At 40.7% G+C, this 19,981-nt stretch overlaps 1 protein-coding gene across 2 annotated transcripts in view; it reads right to left on the reverse strand.

Moving 5' to 3' along the window:
* nkain2 (sodium/potassium transporting ATPase interacting 2) overlaps positions 1-19,981 on the reverse strand; it is a 69,206-nt gene that overhangs the window by 33,025 nt on the left and 16,200 nt on the right. For both annotated transcript variants that reach the window (XR_003669567.1, XM_028396586.1), the window contains exons 2-3: positions 3,909-4,046; positions 3,015-3,095 (exon numbers count right to left, since the gene is read on the reverse strand). Coding sequence is in view for 1 of the 2 variants with exons in the window: in XM_028396586.1 (XP_028252387.1) it covers positions 3,015-3,095; positions 3,909-4,046 (219 nt within the window). In the remaining variant the exon portion in view is untranslated. The remainder of the gene's footprint in view (positions 1-3,014; positions 3,096-3,908; positions 4,047-19,981) is intronic.

The raw sequence follows: 19,981 nt of genomic DNA on the forward strand, positions 1-19,981 counted from the left end.
TCCAATTTATAAAAAACTGCAGTATGAACTGTGTTGTCCATAAATAGCTATGCCATCTTAACAGGAGCACCTTTCTCTCCGCCCAAGTCTCGACAAAGGAAATATGGAAGAAGGAAGCGAGAGATGAAAATGAGCAAGATGGAAAAGACGTATTCAAACAGCAATTTGCAAAACAACATGAAAAAGACTTGATTATAGGGAGAGGAGAGGGAGAGGAGGGATGTATTACGTGGAGATGAAGAGAGCCGGGCGCAGGAGGAAAGGGGGAGAGAGAGAGAGAGAGACAGAGAAAGAGGAACGCAAGATCAAAACGCAATAGAAACTGATAGAATTTTCATCTATATCACAGAGAGCACCGAGCATGCCATCATTACCCTTATCAAACACAGACAAGTGTGTGGAAGACACATAAAAAGAGGCAGCAGAAATACATGTCACTGCCGTATCTCACTGTGATGAATTTATAAACCACGATGATGCAAAGCTGCAGTCTGCTTGTGCTGGGCTGTCATGACATTGGAGCTTGTGTTCATTTGGCACCTGCTTTTCAGTTTTGAGTCCTTTGGTTCATGTTTGTGGTTCAGAGCGAAATATCAACAAGTGTTGTATGGACTGCTGCTGAATTTGGCAGAGACATCCATGTTCTCTTAATTCCTAACAACTCTGAGGATCCCTTCATTTTCACTGTCATCGACAAAATTAATGACATTCCCATCTGCCTCCACTATACTGTATGCTGATTTATGTGCTACTTAATAGCAATGCATAAAACTGGATGGTTGCCTATATCTATTCATTGATAGATTTTATGATTGCATATCAGTATTATGGTGTCAGCTAATGTATCATTCTATATTTACATTCCTGCTAATTAAAAATATTAGCAAGCTAACACTAACACTTATTTTAATGTCAGCATCTGCTTGTTGTTGAGGGCACCAATTCCCTGTAAGCTAACGTTAATGAGAGAATCACATGCTGCTGCTAAGCTTAGCTGTTTAACCAATGACGAATATTTGTCAAGGCACTGTTTACATGTTTTATTACAACAGTTTAGTACTGGAAATAATCAAAAACATCCATAATATGGCTCACCTTTAACTGCTGTTATTGATACTGAATTGTACATTAAATGTTTATTATTAGCAAAGTGGAATGAGGCAGACGGTTTAATTGACCTGTATAATATGACAAATGATCAACATTTTCATCACTTAAAAATTATATTCTTATGATTTTCAAATAACTATATTCTTGATAAATCTATTTTCATCATCGGTAACAATAAACATGGCTTATTTATAGTATAACAGTACTACCAGGGTAAGTTATATACACAGTAACAGACAATATGCTAACAGTAGCGCCGCCTGTGTTTGGCATTATGCTGTCATGTCATGTTTGACTTCCTTTGTTCTGATTTGAGTGGAAACAGACCACAGACACAGCCATACTTGTTTTACATGTGGTCTGGTGTAATAATAGCCCTCAGGTCAGTAAACAAGCCCTGGAACGGTAGGTGATGGATTCGTATCTCAAACAACAGCTGGTGAATCCGATCAGGAGAGGAGGGGAGCGGGACTTTGCGGCTCCCCACTCTCTCCTCAGCAACTGGGTCAAGGTGGATGTGCCCTTCAGCGAGGCGCACGCAAACTGTTCTGGTCATAAAAACAAGCTGTTCGCCGTCTGGTTTGCGCGTGCATTTCTCTGATTGGTCAGTGGGTAATTGATTAAGGTGTCGCTAATTAACACGCCGTTTCACCCACATTAGAAAGCAGATGTGTTGACTTTGGTCTGTTGAATAACTTCTTCTGAGGAGAACACTCATTATACCACTTTTCCACAGGTTTCTACCTTCCTCCCAAGCCTTCTTAAATGGCTGATGGTCTTGTATTTTGAATGTAATTAAAGCAAAAACTTCTGGGTGGCAACAACACTTAAAAAAACATGTGTCTGTGTGTGCAGAGAAGGGAGAGGGGGCCGAGCGGTATGTGAGCCACAGATAACAGGAGCTGGGGAACAGTCGTTCTCAGGTAGCACTAATTATAATTATAAAAAGATGGGATATCAGGTAATTCAAAGGATAGGATGTATGATACGTGGTGTTATAACAGCAGTTCTGTGACATTTATTAAACTGATAACAAACGTCTTACATAACTGCCCATCAGAATGAGTTAATTACAGCAAACTGTGGTGGGGGAAAGACACCACAGCGTTGAGTGTGTAATCAGCTGTAATCAGCACTCCCATCAAGTGATTTGTTCTGTTTATGGAAGCACTGATTGGCTTTAATTAATTGACCAAGTTGATAATCGCTTTTTTTTTTTTTTTTAAATAGACACATTTTCAATGCAGAAAAGCTTTGCAAAGCCAGTCTGAAAAGAAAAACCTCAACTCACATCCATAAGGCAATACAAATAGGACTGGCATGCATAATATATATATTTTTTTTTACATGTGGTTAAATGTCAGATTCCGGTGTGAGCAGATGATGTCAAAGGACAATGATGAATGGAAAAGGATTAGGAAATTTTTGATTATGGTCTCAGTATGACCTTCTATTGATTCCTGCTTCTCTGAAACAAACCCTTGAAAAACCAAACAATACACAGACTGTGAAAAATGTCAGAGTGACGTAAAGAGTTAAGCATAAATCTCAATACGACTAACATAAACAACTCAGGAACATGATTTGAGCCACTTATGAGCAAATTCAGATTTGGGCTACTTTATGCAGTTTGAATGTTTCATCACTTATGCATCACTGAATCCAAATGTTCAAATCATTTTGGGATCCACATTCATCAAATGAATGCTGCTAGTTTCAGCCATTTTTTATGGGATTTAGTGAAAATTACCAGCTTTAGTCTTGCATCTGAATTGTGATAAAATCCCTCGAAATATGTGTGTCTTCACATCCTGCATGTAAATGCTGTAATGTTAGGTGTTTGTTGGACACCACCTATGCAACTTGATGAGGATGCAGAAATAATCCAAAAAAATCTTCCTTACCCTTGACAGATCTCCAACCTCCAGGTAAAAACAAATGATGAAAACATTCCAGGTCATCCACACTACAAGCCAGGCTGCATACTGCACAGAGACAGAGAGAGAGAGAGAGAGAGAGAGAGAGGACAGTGAGACACAGAGCAGATTTGACAGGCCTTTGTTGGTGAATTAAAAAAGCATGTTCATGTCTTGCATTCGGAGCGAGTGAAACGGCGAGAAGAGACAGAGGGAGGCTTCACTTTTGATGATGTTAAGATGCAGAAAAACAAAAACAACTGTGAAGAGTGCAACCAATCATCTGAATCAAACCAGACAGGGAGAGAAAGGGAAAGCAGGCACTTTGTTGGGAGTGAGTGCGTTTCTGAAAGAATGAGCTGAATGAATGAACTGGTGGAGGGACAGCAGGATTTACAGACTCAGATAAAACTTTCATTCTCCTTCATTATCTGACTTTCAATCAGAAAGTGTTGTCGCTGCCTGTGAAGCAGTTTTTGGAGGGCTGGTTAGGTTTTACACGATGTAAGGTTGGGCCATGAGGAGGCTTATTATGTTATCGACAGCTGCCAGAGAACAGAGAAACAGATAATTCTACTTGGCGAGTTTTTTTTTTTAACTCCAACTGTGTGCACACTCACTGTCTTAAAACATACAATATACATGACCATATATTTTTATATATAATAAACACAGCGCATGATCTCCGTTCACCACAAGCAATCCTTTAATAATGAATGAACTCTGGGTGGTATTTCTAGTTGTATGCAGCTTTATTGATGGTACACTCTCTAGGTACGCATGAGCTGTTTTCATCCTAGAGAAGGGGTTAAATCAGAAGGAGATATAATTTCAGCTGATGGCGTCTGCATGTGTGTGTGTGTCTGTGTGCGGTAAACTCACTCCAGTGACGTATCTCGGCCTGAACTGAATTGTCCCAAACAGGCCCAGGATGACGACGATGATGTGCAGAAAGTTGGTCAGGATGGGAGCCCACTGGTAGCCCAGGAAATCTATCACCTGTCGCTCCAACACACTGACCTGAGGGGAGGAAAGAGGAGGAGGAGGAAGAGGAGGAGGAGGAGGAGAGATTAGTGGCAAATATTAAGTAAATAAGTGAATTAATGCTAAACGTATGTATGCTTTGTGTAATACCACTCTGAAACACTAGGTGGAATATTGCAACAATGTAGTTTCTTGTCCAAAGTAGAAGAAGCAGTGCAGCTCGTGAACAGGACAATAAAACACAACACTCCTGAAAAATGACAATAATCACTGAAAAACCTTCGACAAAAAATATGTTCAGCAACAAAGACAGCTGAAGTGCCGCCACCTTCTGTTGATTGTTGGTATTAATATGACAAATATAATACATACTACTAGTAATAATACTAATACTTTAACATTGCTGAGTAACAAACACAACCGATAGCTTGGCAGCAAAATAGCAATTATTGTTATCAGTCCCAAATAATATAAGGATTTGTTGCTTTCATACATTTCATGCTTGGTGGAATATGTAATAGATTGGACAAAACAAGCGATCGCTTCAGGCTATGGGATTATTTTATTACATTTATCAGATATTTTGTAATAAATATTTGTTTATTTGAGAAAATAATCTGCGGATTAATCAAAAACAAAAATACTCCTTCACTTTAGCCCATCATTGATGCCATTCTGTAACTCACAATAGCAGCACTGTTCATTAAGTTAATTAACCTGTCTTCAGTATATTTGGCCAATTTGTAAAAAACTTGCTAAAGGGTCTGTGAGGTTAGAGAGGACGTACATCATAATATATCATAAATCACAAATGCTTCATCTTAATGAATAAGCTGTAATCAGTTACACATGCATCACTGTTAATCTCCCAGGGATGCGTGTGTGTGTGTGTGTGTGTGTGTGTGTGCATGGTGGGTTATTATCATTCAGTCACTGGAGCCTCACGCTGTGATAGTTAATGAAGTCAGCACAGCGTATGATATGGCACTGCTAAATATATTAACACAAACACAAAGAGAGAGAGAGAGAGAGAGTGTGTGTGTGTGTGTGTGTGTGTGTGTGTGTGGGAGAGAGAAATAGAAAGAGACATATAAAGAACTAAACTAAAAACACAGAAAAAAAAACATATTTTTTTGGTAGTCTAACTCTCTTCTCACACAAACACACACATTTCTGGATGGCTGAGTTTATGGTGCCCCCAATGTGAGACCATATGGCATGCCAATAAATAAGTATACACACACACACACAATGACTAACTAAGTGAGTATGAACCACACTAATTACACGTTCATTTTAATATCAGTGATTGAAAGTGAGATTTAGAGGAATAGTATGAATGAGTGTGTGTTGTGCTGACATATGTGCATCCACCCATGTGTGTGTGTGTGTCTGTGTTTTCATGTCAGGGCAGGTCTGCTGTGCTTGCACTTGACAGCACCTGCTGTTATTGGACACACTGGGCTCAGCTGGCACCGCAATGTGTGAGTGTGAGGGAGAGAGATTGTGGCTCTTTGTGTGAGTGCCTTTATGTGCAGGACAGGCTCCGTCTCTGTTTCTTTGTGTATCTACTTCATTGTGCTATGTAAAAGTGTGTCCTACCATTGACCATTATATAGTGCTGCAATTGGGCCTCTTTCAAACGCACACACACATGCAGAGACTATTACAAAAAGTCAGAGGCCTCCCAGCCCATTACTGAGGCCCCTGGGGGCCCCTCTTTCATTGCCAATAATATAAACAGTCTTTACTCCAGCTGGGATGCACACAAAACACACACACACACACTTTCCCTAAAAAGATTAATCACTGAACACAACTGTGAGACTGAGACAATTTGAATAAAAAAGGCAAGTATCTGAAAACTACTGTACTGGCAGTTTTTGTGTTTTGCTATGTTCATATCAGAACCAATAAAAGCTATATTCAAATCCAGACCATCTGTTCTTTTGCACTGCGCTCATCTTTTCATGTGTAGTTCTCATTACGTGGCTCAGCTGCAAAACAACTGCCATCAGCTACGTCAGTACATCACCCATTGTAATTCAGTCGCTGTGGTCTCCTGACAGACAAAGCATGCACGTAGTCCGTTCTGCCCTAATGCCACTGTGAATTTCATTAATCGAGTGAAAGAAGCCGCTCCGGGGAAAAGGTGTGAAATCACCCTGCTTTTCAAGAACTTCCAAGACTCTGGGATATGGCACTTGATATGTGGAGCTGATGAAAGCTTCAGTGGTGTACAGGTGGAGCTTCAAGCTGGCTATAGCCGGGTCCTTTGGGATCTGCTGCGACACACTTTGATGCTGCAGACAGAGATGTTCATTTCAGTAATACTGCAGCTAAAGCCAGAGGCACGTTCACATTCAGGTTCTTCATCTAGTTGTACTTTAAATCCACCTGTGGACACAGCACATTAGTCTGAATATGTGTTGATTTGGCGCAGATTATTTGTAGGTGAAAGTTGAGGAGAGTATCATTCATCCTTGTGGATTCCTGCAGGGTACAGTATGTCTCTGTTTGGGTATGGTTCACAAAATACAGAAAACAACTTGATATGCAGCCTTCTGTCAATCTGTCTAATGCCAGCACAAAAAATCCCTCAGGGACCAAAACTGTTTATTCCACCTACTGTGTTGTTAGCATAGACTGATGCATTTGCTCTCCTTATGTGAAGTCTAACTGAAGAGCTGCAGTGCATCATTCTGCTGCTACTGTATTTTGTGGCCAAAATGGTTTTGTTTTGTAGCATTCCAAGAAAAAGTAAATCACTATGAGTTTCAGCTGAGGTGAATCACTTTTTGTTTTTAACAATAATTATGATTTGAGAGTGTAATTTTCCGGGATCTGCTACTGGATTTACATAATTAGCCATGTTTCACCAACAGTGCCGATTGTCACCTGCACATTTACCCAGCTGCTGCTAATTAACGCTCATTCTCTGAGTTGGACAGAACAGGCACAATAATAAAACTCCCAGATGTTGTAGAGTTGCTATGGTCGAAGAACACCAACAGAATGATGGTCTTGCTTTTAGTAGAGTTTTAGACCTTCATGGCTGTGTAAGCTAAATTTATGATACGCAAGTACAGAAGAAAGTAGCATGGAGCAACCATGTCCAGAACCTGCCTTGCTGCTGTAAACCCAAAATGATACTGAAATTTTATATTTCCATATATATTTTTATTCTCTCTCTTGATTTAATGCTTGGTGCACTATTAAAAGAAATAATAGCATCAATTTTCGGGTGTCAAGATTTTAGGTCCTGGAATCTCCGAGAGGAGCACTGAGCTTCAGATCTGGGGAATTCAGATGCATCACCTCAAACTTTGCCCAGAGCATCACACTGTCTCCAGCAGCTTCATGAAAGACACACAGGATGAATGAAAGGAAGACATATTTTCATGCTGAAATGAACAGGGTCAGCTTGGTCACTGTACATTCTAAAGCTCTTTTCTATCACAGTCAGAATCAATGTTTTAAAGCTGTTTTTTCTACATGTGCATCAATGGGCCTTTGGTGACCCTGTCACTGGCTCCCCGTGTGCCCCTCTTTGGACCATTTTTGTAGACAGCATATCAGAGGCGCTCTACAAGACATGGCATTTTGGAGATGTTCTGACCTAGTTGTCAATCCCTCACCCTTGCTCTGTGTAACACATAAGCTAAACGTTCCATAGACACACACACAGACACACACACCACAGACATGAAGCTGCAGCAACCGAGGAGACGCTGGCAATCAAACACTTGGGGAATAGATTAGCAGCAGAAAGATGAGGATGATGAAAAACGCAGAGGCGCAAGAGCCTTCAGTGAATTTGGAGGAAGGATTTTGGTATATTCGATAGTGAATGGTAGAATGATATCAAAGAATAATTATTGCAACAGACAGGAAGACAGCTGCACTGTGCGACCATTAAGAGACAGGGCAGGGTGATAAAAGTGTCTTTTATCTAGAGGAGAAAAGAGAATAAGACAGTGAGGGACAGAGAGACAGAGCAAGAGATCTGATGAGAGGGCATCAAGAGATGGCGTGGGGTGATTAGGATCCAACTGTTACTGAGGAATGTCAAAAAGAGGCGGTGGGTAAGAGACATGAAAATCATGTGTCATCTTCTCCATCCGCACTTTGTTTCCCATGTTCTCATTTCCCTTAAACCCCTTTTCCTCTCCTCATCTTCACCCCCTGCTCTCCTTCCTGTCTTCTCCTCTTACATATTTAATTTGCATTCATCTGTTACAGATCTGTTGTCATAAAACAGCAAATTACCTCATCTGCCTCCTCCCTCTTTTTCCTTCCATTACTGCAAAGCCTTCCCACTCCTTTGTTTCCATCTCCACCGTCCCTCTTCTCCTGTGCCCTCGACTCTACCTGCCTCTGTTTCTGTTCTGTCACTCCCTTCCTTCCCTCCCTTATTCCCTTGGCTCTTTGGCTGAGAGTTTTCGCTGGGTTCTGTGACCTTTAAAAAAACTGCTGATCAAATCCTGCTGCTCATCCCATTATAGACGACAGAGAGGGAGGGAAAGGGGACAGGGATGAAGTGGAGGAGATCAGGTCAGACAGGGTAGGATGAGATAAACAGTGAGAAGAAGCTGGGGAAAAAGAGATGGCGGAGGAGAGGTGGTAAAGAAAGCAGCAGGGTAGAGTGGAGAGAAAAAACAGGCGGTGGGAGTGTGAAAATGTCGAAATTATGATTCACATAAGGAGCATCACAACACAAGCAGCCACATTCAAGCAACTCACAAACACATTGTAGTAAATATGAGCCCTTTTTCCCTCAACAGCTTTCATTCTGAAACATGATTTTTTTTTCTGTTTCTGTAATCATCGTAAACTTTATTCTCCTAATAAAACTCTGAAGCAATCGTGGTTTACTGTTAACTTAATTAAGGCCGCCAGCCTGCGCAGTATCCCACTGTGTACAGCATCCTATCGATTTGGTTCACACAACGATCAATTCATCTCCATTGGAGGCTATTAGGGACCATTTGTGGCTACTTAGGGCTCGGAGAGAGAGGAAAGACGGCAGAGGAAGATGTAGGGAGCTAAATCAAGAGGGAAAAAAAATCTGAAATGATGCCGTGAAAAGAAAAAGAACGGAGGGAGAGCAAAGCAGTGGGGGGAAATGGTTAGGAAGGAAAAGAGCGGTGATGGAAAAAGACAATGACGATCATAGGTGCAAATCTCTCCATTAAATATCCAATTTCCTCCATTCAGGCCAACTCATTGTCATCACAACTCTTCAATCACATCTGTAATAGCTATAATGTCCTTAATCACTCCGTCACACACCGCCAAGTTTAAGTCCCACTTAAATCAACATTACAAGATGGTCATTTGTGTACTTAAAGCAGTGAGTCATCAGATGACGTTGCTTTCTTCGCATGACTTTGCTGATCTTTATAAGAGTTCAGCTGTCTAGAAACTTTCAGATCTTCTGCCTGCACGTCACGCGTTGTTGTGGGTCACCATGTCACCATGATAACAGCAGAACCATTTTCTTCGTACAATGAGTTTTATGTTGCAAAAGTCAGCCAAACTACCGCCCTTTCTTCTAAACCTAACCCCTGTTTTCTTAATGCCTAATCCAAACTCTTTGTCAAATGGAAATGGAACTGACATTCATCCACAAATCCTGGGAGGTAAGTGTGCTGCAGCATTAATGCCATCACACACCCCTCCAACCTCCTTACACGTACTTTTGTGGCTATTTGTGTTCCATAATAAGATGATGTTGGACCACACGTCCACACATTCAACTCCATATAATCTCAAGAGGATGTTAATATTGGCTCAATGTGCCATTTATTTGTGAGGATGTGTTTGTTCTGTGATAACACTTCATCATAGTGGCTCTGTAGCTGCAGAGGTGAATCAGGTGAAACATGCCAGGGATCAAAGAAAAAATATTGATGTGCAGGGGGTGTAAAACAAATGTAAATCGCTCGGCTGGTTTAAGACTTCAGGTGATTTCTGCACCCAAGTTCAAATGTCAATGATCTGACCTACACACAAACAAACTACAGTAGCACTGTAGAAGCCCCAGGGTTCAGATTAATCAATGCTGTGTGTTCAAAACATAATAAAACACAAACTTAATGAGAATACTTAACACTTGAACCGTTATGGAAACTTCACTGTTCACATTCCAGCTGTAATCAGTAAAAGAATACCAGCTTATAATGTAGTTAACTGTCAAGCAGGGCTATCAGACTTTGAAGCTTGTATGGTGTAATGTCTGATAGTAAAAGTACTGGCCTAGTTCATGGATCCCTGTCCAGATTATACACATTTAGTTTTGCACTTTTTGTTGCCCTGTCATAATGTCAGTTTTTATAAATCTGGCTGTGGTTGCCTGTCAACAGATGGGAAGAGGCAGTGTTAGCCAGTTAGCAACTCCCTGTAAGTACCCTTATGTGTCATGTGGAACAACCGAGATGGATCAAGATGGCAGCGTGTTAATGAAAGCTGTGCTGTAGAAGAGCACTCGTAGGCTGTCATTATGGTCACTCATCTTCATACTACAGCTCTAGACAGACTACTTAGAAATACGAGCATGAGCAACTGCTGGCCCACAGGCAAAATCCATTTTCTCACCTAATTTGCAATAATAAGCCCCAGCACCTGAACAAATTGTCACTGCAATTTGGAACCCACAGACGTCCGACATACTCAAATGGAATGTCACTGGAAAAACAGACAGATAGACTTGTGAATCTTGTTTCTGGAAAAAAAAAACACTGTGGGGATTTCCAGTCTTCTCTTCTTTAAGTCTTTTGGTTGTTTTTATTTGTAGCTTTGGGTCACTGACAAAGCACTTCAAGGCTAAAATACCTTTAAAGGTTTCGCTCACTATTATGTCACATGCTGAGAGGTTGCTTCACCCCAGAAGTCCAGATGAAGATGTTTCAAGTTAGACAACATAATTTCACCTTTTAACTCAATGGCCTGTGCCATGTTCGGACCATTGACTTAAAAGATGATGCTGCCTTTACATTTCATCTTCCAGATGGATGCAGCCTTGTGTGCGCTTTACATCTGCTCTAAACTGTAATTGTTATGTTGCACTAGGTTTTGAAGCCACACAGACACCTATATGTTTGATGTTAATGTCCTGGTAGTAACATTGCTCTTAGTACCATTAACACGCCATTGTTCCAATGATCCCTCTGTTCCTCTGCTGCTAGTGCAATGGATCCATTTCACATCACCTTGTGAATTAACCAGAGTGATTAATATTCCTCTGAAACATTTCTTTATGTAAACGTGGCATTTAAATGTCAGAAAGCCTGGCTAATCAGTTTGGTATTTCAACAGATCTTCCCTCTCTCTCCGTTACTGTCCACCCCTCTGTCTTTATCTATTTCTACCAATGCTCCTTTGTTTTTCTGTCAGCTGGGTGCTACTTTCTCTCTCTGCCTGGAAACAACAATAAAGGCTGAAACTTCTGATATTGGCTTTCTTATTTTGCTTCTTACGGCCAGTTTAACTTGTCACTATAGTATTATGCACCCTGTCATCACTGGGAAAGCTCAATATGAAGTTGATATTTGCCATCCTTGGAAACAAACACTGAATATGTTATGCATTAGGGGTGTAAGAAAAAAAATCGATTCTGTGAAATATCGCGATATTTTATTTGGAGATACTGGTATCGATTTAAGTTGTGGCCAAATCTTTTTATTTATTAATTATTTATGAGCAAACATTAATTTCAACATCTTACTTTTGTGGTGCACACTGTCTCTTTCAGCATAAAAACAACTTGAATGTGAGATACAGTTGCATTGTGCAATGTTCTTATACAATTAAATATTTTGTTCTTGTGAAAGATGTATTACTAGTATTCAGATGAGGCTTTCCATACTCTTAAAAATATATATATATATAAAATCGCAATATATATCATCTTTGTTACAGTATTGGGATATACCGTATATCGTATTGTATCGTGACATGTGTATTGTGATGTATCGTATCGCCAGATTCTTGCCAATACACAGCCCTATTATGCATAGGCACTAAATTAAAGCAACAATATCATGGTGGACGCTAACCTCAGACTCTACAAATCATCACCCCCAACCCTCTTTGAGGGGATGTTTGCAGCTTTATCAACCCAGTGACATCAGGCCACACGTCTAAAGATTTATTTTCTGCTCATGGAATTACTGAACAACTGAGAATATGTCGGTATCATAATGTTCTGGCAGATCACATGACTCATCTCTGATCAGCAAGAATGCAAACATGACACCCACATGAACAAAACTCTAAAGAACTCTATTTGTTCTCTCTGCCGCAAGTCTAATTCCAGCTTACTTATTGTGCAAATAACCAACACTAGTAATCAAAGCAACATAAAGGCAGGTGACTGTTTTATATGTCAGTACTTAAATAGGACTAAGAGTTGCTGAATTTATTGATGAACACGTGCCAAAACAGGGAACCTAATGTGTCATATTTATGGGTCATTTAAACTGGTAATGAATGGAAACTTTACTCTTTCCCACTGCAGACAAAAGCCAGATGTGAGTTGTTTTTATTGTCTGTTATATATAGTAATACTGATACAATTAGCCTTAGCTTTTCATAGAAAGAGATCAGTTTGTAGGCACAATTGATGGCATGTCCCCATCTCAAAATACAGACCATGTGAGGGTTATTTATAGCTGCGAAATCTGAATAGTGCCCGCATAATAACACACCCACACAGACAAATCTACACAATTCTAAATACACACAGTTAAGCACATGTACCAAACAAAAACCAGACAACATGAATTCACAGCGGCTGGAGGACAATCTCTCTCGCTCTCAGACTATCAATCAGATATCATTAGACTGCCTCAAACAAGAACATGTGTGTGTGTGTGTGTGTGTGTTTGTGTTGGGCTGTGTGCGCTGATACTGAGCTGAATGTGTCATTAGCAATAATTGCAGGTTGCAGCACAAGCTTTTTACAGTCATTTGTCATGATTGACCAACTGATCATGATTAATATTATACACATCATCTCAAGAAACGCACCTGTCCCCGCTCTTCCACCCCGCTCTCTGCTGCTCCTATCTGTGCCCTATTAATCAAACCATTTAGCAGTGATTTTTTTTTTTGATAGAAACCTCGTCCATCTGTTTGTCTCCCTGCTGCCTCTGAAAGCTTTCTCAATCTGTCTGTCAGATTGCCTTTTTCTTGTCTGATCCAGCCCAGACCAAAGAAACGCTGACATTATCAGAGAAGAGCAGAAAATGCTTGGATTTGTCTCAGTGTGTTTCATCTGCTCTGCCGCTCTGATCCTAACTGTACTTTGACAAAAGCGAGAGAAGAAGACGACGACGGAGCTGGACATAACCTGTGGAAGCACATTGTTTGAATTACATTATATGTTTCTTATACCCAATTTAAATATTCATGATAGATTTCTCAAACCTTACTACACCGCCAGCCCAGCGATCTGTAGAGCTACAGTGGTTTTAAACAGGAGTTATACAATCTTTTGTTTTCCTGCTTTTCCTCTCCTGGCTCCTTAATGGCTTCGGCTTCCTCTGCTTATTGCCTTTTCCCTTATTCTTTATCTTTCAACCCTCCCAGTGGTCCTCCTATTCTCCTGTCTCACTCCTGTTTTTATTTCCTTTATCACAAACCTCTATTCTCTGCTTGTCAATTTTGTTTTCTCTTATTTTTGTCTCCATCATTCCTTCTTCTTCTTCTCCTCCTCCTCTTCTTTCCCTTCCATCTTTTTCTCTGTCTTGCCTAGCTTCCATTATCTCCTTTTCCTTGTCTCTCTCACTCTCACCCCACGCCTCCGTTCTTCCCTCTCTCCCTCTCCCTCTTAATCGGTTTCTGTGCCACTATTCAACGCGCGCACACACACACAAAAATGCAGTAGCATCCCTTCTCAGTCAATCTCTAAATGAATTATCAGCCCACCAATGGTTTTCCGTTGGTACACTCTTATATCTTAATGGCCAATCTATGCAGGCAGTGCTTTTATGAGGATAAAATGTGTGTGTGTTTGTGTGTGTGTGTGTGCATGTGTACTTTCTGGTTAGTTCAACTGCCGCATGATAAATAGGAAATATTAGGAGGCACCTCTATAGCACCCAGGGGCTCCGGTTCTGTGTGTATGTGGTGTAAGTGCATCTGTGTGTCTGCATGTTTAAAGTGTGCATTTCATTGTGGAAGCCTGGTTTTTGTCGTGCTTTTGTGTTTTACCTGAACAAAGTAATGTGTTTAATAGTTTAAGTGTGTGCACATGTTTGAGAGAAGGAGAAGCAGGAGTGGAAATGACACCAGATAAACCCACAGATGGACGCCCAGCGGGCTAAGAAACATTAAGGCTGCACAAATACAATAACACACACGGATACACACAGACACACACACACACACTCGCTGAATGGTAAGTAGATATTGGCCTTTCTCTCTCTCCCTGAATGACCTCATGGGAGCCGAATGAAATCAACCACATCATTGGTGGTTGTGGTGTGTGTGTCGAGCTGAGTGTGTGTGTGTGTGTTGTGTAATTGGTATTATAAATGATTGCTTTAAGGAAAAAGCATAATCTAAAACACAAACGTGTATTTTTATGTGTTCATTTATTGTATCTGAGAACTGGATTCTAGGTGGACTTTCTAAACACAAGCTGTTTCACCACCTTCAGTTAAGTCGGGAGACAACAGCATCAGTGTGGTTTATTGTGTCTGGGCCGTGGCCAAAACTAAATTAACTTTGTGTCCTGCGCTGAATGGGAGACATGAAAAGAACCTGAAGTGTCCCAGCTGACAATGAACTGCCGGCCATCTTTGTCACCTTATTTAAATGAGCTTCATTGTGCTCACAGCGCTCATAGCATCAATGGGCGCCTGGCGCTTTATTTCCTCCTGCTCACTGTTATGAAGCAGAAAATGTGGCCATATTTCCATAATATTACTCTGGCTGCTATCACTGAGGCCTCATTGCTGATCGCCCATTCAGTGCTGGTGGAGCAGAGAGCCCTTGCTCCCAGTGCATGTGGACATGAAAGCACGTCTGTGTGTTTACTGTACAGAAACGCCCACCAACAGATTGCACTTAAGCCATTTATGATGCTGTAAATCTGGAAGCCTCTGTGGCTTTTCTTCAGCAGACTACCTGATACTAGGGGCCGAACAGCCAGTCTCTTACAATAGAGCCATGCTCATGATTATGTGAATAAATCCTTTATTTACCTGTGATTTATTTTGAATGTTGATGCTGGAATATGCTCATGGAAACTGAAACATTTGTGGGACAAAGGAGGATGCTTAATAATTCATGACAACCAATTATTTTCAGTAATGATTAATGCCTTTTTTTTTATTAATTGTTTAGGCTGTAATGTCTATCAGAAAACCACAGCTGCTACTCTATACAGAACCATTTGCTTCAATGTTGCTTGTGTTGTCTGACCTATTGTTGTAGAGATGTCAAATTTGCAGTGATGCACCAAGTTAGGCACAACTTCTTCTTGATCTGCATCTTTTTGCCACTCTTAGTTACAAATTTCATGTAATGCATTCAGTTTTTCCCTATTATTAATCATAATAAGACTGAATCACTCATTTGTAATACCCTCTACAACAGCTTAGGACATTTATTAAATAAAATTACCAAACATTACACTAAATGAAATGTGTGCGGAACATGAATTTCAGAGTCATAATAGGCTCAGAGGAACTATTTAGACTGTCTGTTGGCTTGTATCTGCTTTTGTTAATGTAATAAAAGTGAAACATATCACAGCCAACACACACTAACAGCAGCTTGCAGCTGTATCAAATGCATTGCAGGGAGTGTTAAGCATTAAAAAATGAAGAGCAAACTCTTGCAAGCACTGCAATGTTTTCACGACAATCCACTTCACATGCACCACAATAGTTGTTGAATACATGAGAGACTGAATGCCACATGCATTTTCTCTTATTGAACTGTAAATTAGGGCTCCAAAATTTGCCTCAGGCTTATGATTCCTGTCAGATAAACACTGTAAAGCAATGCTGAAATGGATCCCAAATTACTAATGGTGCGTGTTGAAAAGATAACTGCCAGGTATTGGAAACTATAGTGCCTTAGTATAGATATTTGATTTAATACTGAAATGGAGAGTTTCAAAATTGTTGCTTTTACTGAAAAGCGGCAGCTTAAGCCTGAGGAAGTCAATTTTGTCGAGCTGCTTGAGTCCTGCCACATGGAAGCAGCGAGTAAAACAAATCAGCAGAGTGTACATTGTTCCTCCTCCCAATAAGCAAACACACAAGACTTCATGCTGCTAATGTAATCTGAGAGCCTACACACTGTGCAGACATGGCAATTTATGGATTTTCAAACTATTATTGGTATATTACTCAAAGAAGAGGTAGAGATTTATTAAGTACAGGTAAAAAAGCAAATATCAAGGCTCCATGAAAAGTTTGTTATACCTTGTTGACAAGCGAACTAACATGACTATAACCAACAACAACTCTGTTGGTTCTTCTTCTGCGTGACCAGGCAGGAAAACGTACTAACACAGACACTGGTCCCATGACCTGTACATAAAGATGGAAGACATACTGCACCCCAGAAGATGCAGCGTAGGTCTTAAACCACATCTGCTCTCTTAGTGGATGTGGCAAAAAGATGATGTGTTGTCAGCTGATTTTAAGCACACTAATACGTGTTAAATGGTGCCTTTTTTTAAATAGTGATTTAAAGTGTATTAAATCGTGACGAAGTGACGAAGCATAAGCAGCTAATGGAAAACGTTAGCACACGGCAGAGTTGGCTGGTGGTGTGATGATTTGGTCTCTACTGCACAGAATTTTTGTTCCAATATGGCATCTTTTTCCATCATGGCAGCGCCCGTAAGCGAGGTGTTTTCACTTAACCTTTGTACAACAAATGGAGGCACATCATACATCTTTATATACAGTCTATAATTAGTCCAAATAGCATCTGACCTTGCCCGCTGTGATCCTGCTTAAAACACACACAGCGGTCTCCATTATCCTGCTGTTTGCCCTGTCACTGACCCTACATCTGAAACCAGACTCAGGCACACAGTCGCACATTTATACCAACACACATTCTCAAATATGATTTATGCTCGCCATCAATTTTGGGATTACAATGTGAATATTTAATGGAATACGGGGCGGTGGGAGGTGGGATGCTGGTAATAAAAAATAACTTGTTGAGTGTTTGTGAAAACAAAACCCCATTATTCAAGTAGACAGCTATAATGACAAACCAGAACAATGCATGTAATACTTTCCATAAAAATGACTTGTGTGAATAAACTTTCAGGAAAACTGAACTCCATCTAAATTAAAATCAGTAGATGAGCACTGTTTGTCAGCAGAGACCTTATGTGTTTGAAACAATTAACTTTTCTCTCTGCACTCCTGTGGGAAACTAAGCAAGTAAGCAAGTGTGTGCAAGGATACAAGGTGTTACAGAGATTTACTGAGCATTTACAACAGAATCAATCTGCTGACACACTTGGCCATTAGATTAAGTGTGAAAGCATCTAGACTTCACCAGATATCTGTCAGTGAAAAGAGGTCAGGGCAGGAAAGTTAAAGGTAGGGTAGGATATTTTGAAAACTCTGTGAGTCAGCCAGATTTGGAAAGTAAACACATGATCCTTTCTCTCGGAGCTCACCCCGAAGCCACGCCTCCCAATCACATGGACGCATTACCTGAGGACGAGCTGCGGTCTGTGACTTCGGCCATCATGCATGTACCTCTCTGGTGCACGCAGAGCAGGAAGAGAGTGACACCCAGCCAATACTCCGCGCAGGGTCCACCCGGAGGATTGGCTGATGTTTTTAGCGTTTTATAGCTTCCACAGATGATTCATATTCTTCGTTTTAACGTGAAACTGCCGAACTAATCGGTTGCTATTTGATTGTAAAGAGAAGTTACACTAATTTAACAAAAAGTGCATCAGAATGAAATCTCCTACCCAGCAGAGATGAGGAATACCAAATATGTATGATTTTAAAACCATAACCTGAGGCATTACCAGGCCAACTAAGAGATACAATCCTTCTAGCGTGTCTGCCCTGAGGTCGCCTCCAGGATGGACATGCTCTGAACACCTCACCAGGGCAGGTGGCATCTGGATCAAGTGCCTAAACCACCTCAACTGAGTCCTCCTTTCAGCTGCTTGTATTCATTGAACTTATTATTTCAGTTAGTTGGTGAGGGCAAGAAAGTACATTGAGAACCAAACCTGTTTACGTTGTTTTCTGGAGAGGTGTTAACGATGAAGTAAGACACCAGGGACAAAAAACAAAAGCGCAGCCTCCTGTACTGGCGATGGGAAAGGAGTTGATCAGGAGTTTACTCTGCCTTCATAGCTGACAGAAGACGACAACACAGTGTGCAGAAACTGCAGGGTCTGGCTACTAGAGGCTAAGTAGAGGCTGGCTCTCAAGTTTATGTCCGCTCATGGTCTTCTAAATGGATGGATTCACCTTGAGCTTGGTGGACTCTGGTGCTTCAGATTCACTCTTTTGAACCTCCACTGGTGACCTCTTCTTGTCTGGACAACCATAATCCTTCCTACACCTACATCAATCCCTTCCTCCTCCTTTATTCCACCTTGTCTCTCTGTCCCGATCTGCTACAGCTTTATATACCCATCCATCCATCCACCCTTCCCACCTTCCACTTCCTCCTCATTGCATTTGTCTTCCTATGCATCTCTCCATCCCCAGGTTACCACTCCCTCCTTCTATCCACACTTTTTTCACTTGTCCTTCGTTGCCTTACTCCCTCCTTTAGTCACCACTAGCACTCAGGTTTCCACAGCAACACACACTATCACCAAATCACACATGGACAGACTGCACCATCACCTTTACACACACACACAGAAAATATATGCAAGCAGGCAGATGCTTGCCCCAGTAATCAACCCCACACATGCAGAAGAACACAAACATTACTGTTCCAGTGTTATTTCTGCATCTCTCATATACACACATATGCACGCGCACACACACACACACACACAGATGTAATCACCATGAGTGCTGAGAGTGCAGTGCAGAGGTGTAAGAGTTCTAACTGCTACTGGCTGCCATCAATCATAAAATCCTTTCTGGGGATTGGACAGCTGACAGTGTCGGCATTACGCAGCGTCTCCCTTTATTTCAATCAATCATGTCCTCCGCTGCAAAAAGCCCTACAGATTGCCAAATGATATTGGCTTGCTTTCATCAGACTGGGTGAATGATTATGTCGGATTCAGGGGAAGATATTCCCTTTTGTGTTCATGTTTGTTAAGTTCACAGTTTTTGTTTTTTTTTCTCCAGAAAAACTTGCCTCGACGTGAGCGGTATAATAATAACAGACACTGGCAGGTATGATATGGATATATCTATATAATCTTAAGCAATATAAATGTCACACCACAAAGAGCAGCAGAAACAGAGCTAAATAAACACAAACAGCAGTGCAGACACCGCTGGTTTGGTTTTAAAAGTTGGACTTAATTATAATTATAGTCAGACTATGTGTGGCATCAAAGGTAACCCCTTCTATTGCTGCAAAATGTGTGGGGGAAGTTTAACAAACTACCACAACAAATGCCTTTAGAAAAGGTGAGAAAATCCTGATCTTCTGAGTCACTGCATAGCTGGGGACCTGAGTAACTAGTTTTGATAAGAAACATAGTGAGGATAAAGAAATCAAGTCTCACAACATATTGTGAGTCTGAATATCTGCATCTAAGTACAACTACAGCCTCTGTGAACGTATTATCTAGGTTTACAATAATGTTACAAACGCTGTCATACTACTTAAAAGCTAATGTAGCACTAGGATTATGTGATATTTTAATTATCTCTACTTTCATCAAGGACACTAAAGAGCACATCGCACACAATTCATTACTGTCTTGTTTCATGTAAAGCCAGATGTAGAGATAAAACATAATAAGTACTCTGAAAAGTGTCCAAAAT

This window comes from Parambassis ranga, chromosome 24 (genome assembly GCF_900634625.1).
Source record: "Parambassis ranga chromosome 24, fParRan2.1, whole genome shotgun sequence".
In the NCBI taxonomy this organism is placed as follows: Eukaryota; Metazoa; Chordata; class Actinopteri; family Ambassidae; genus Parambassis; species Parambassis ranga.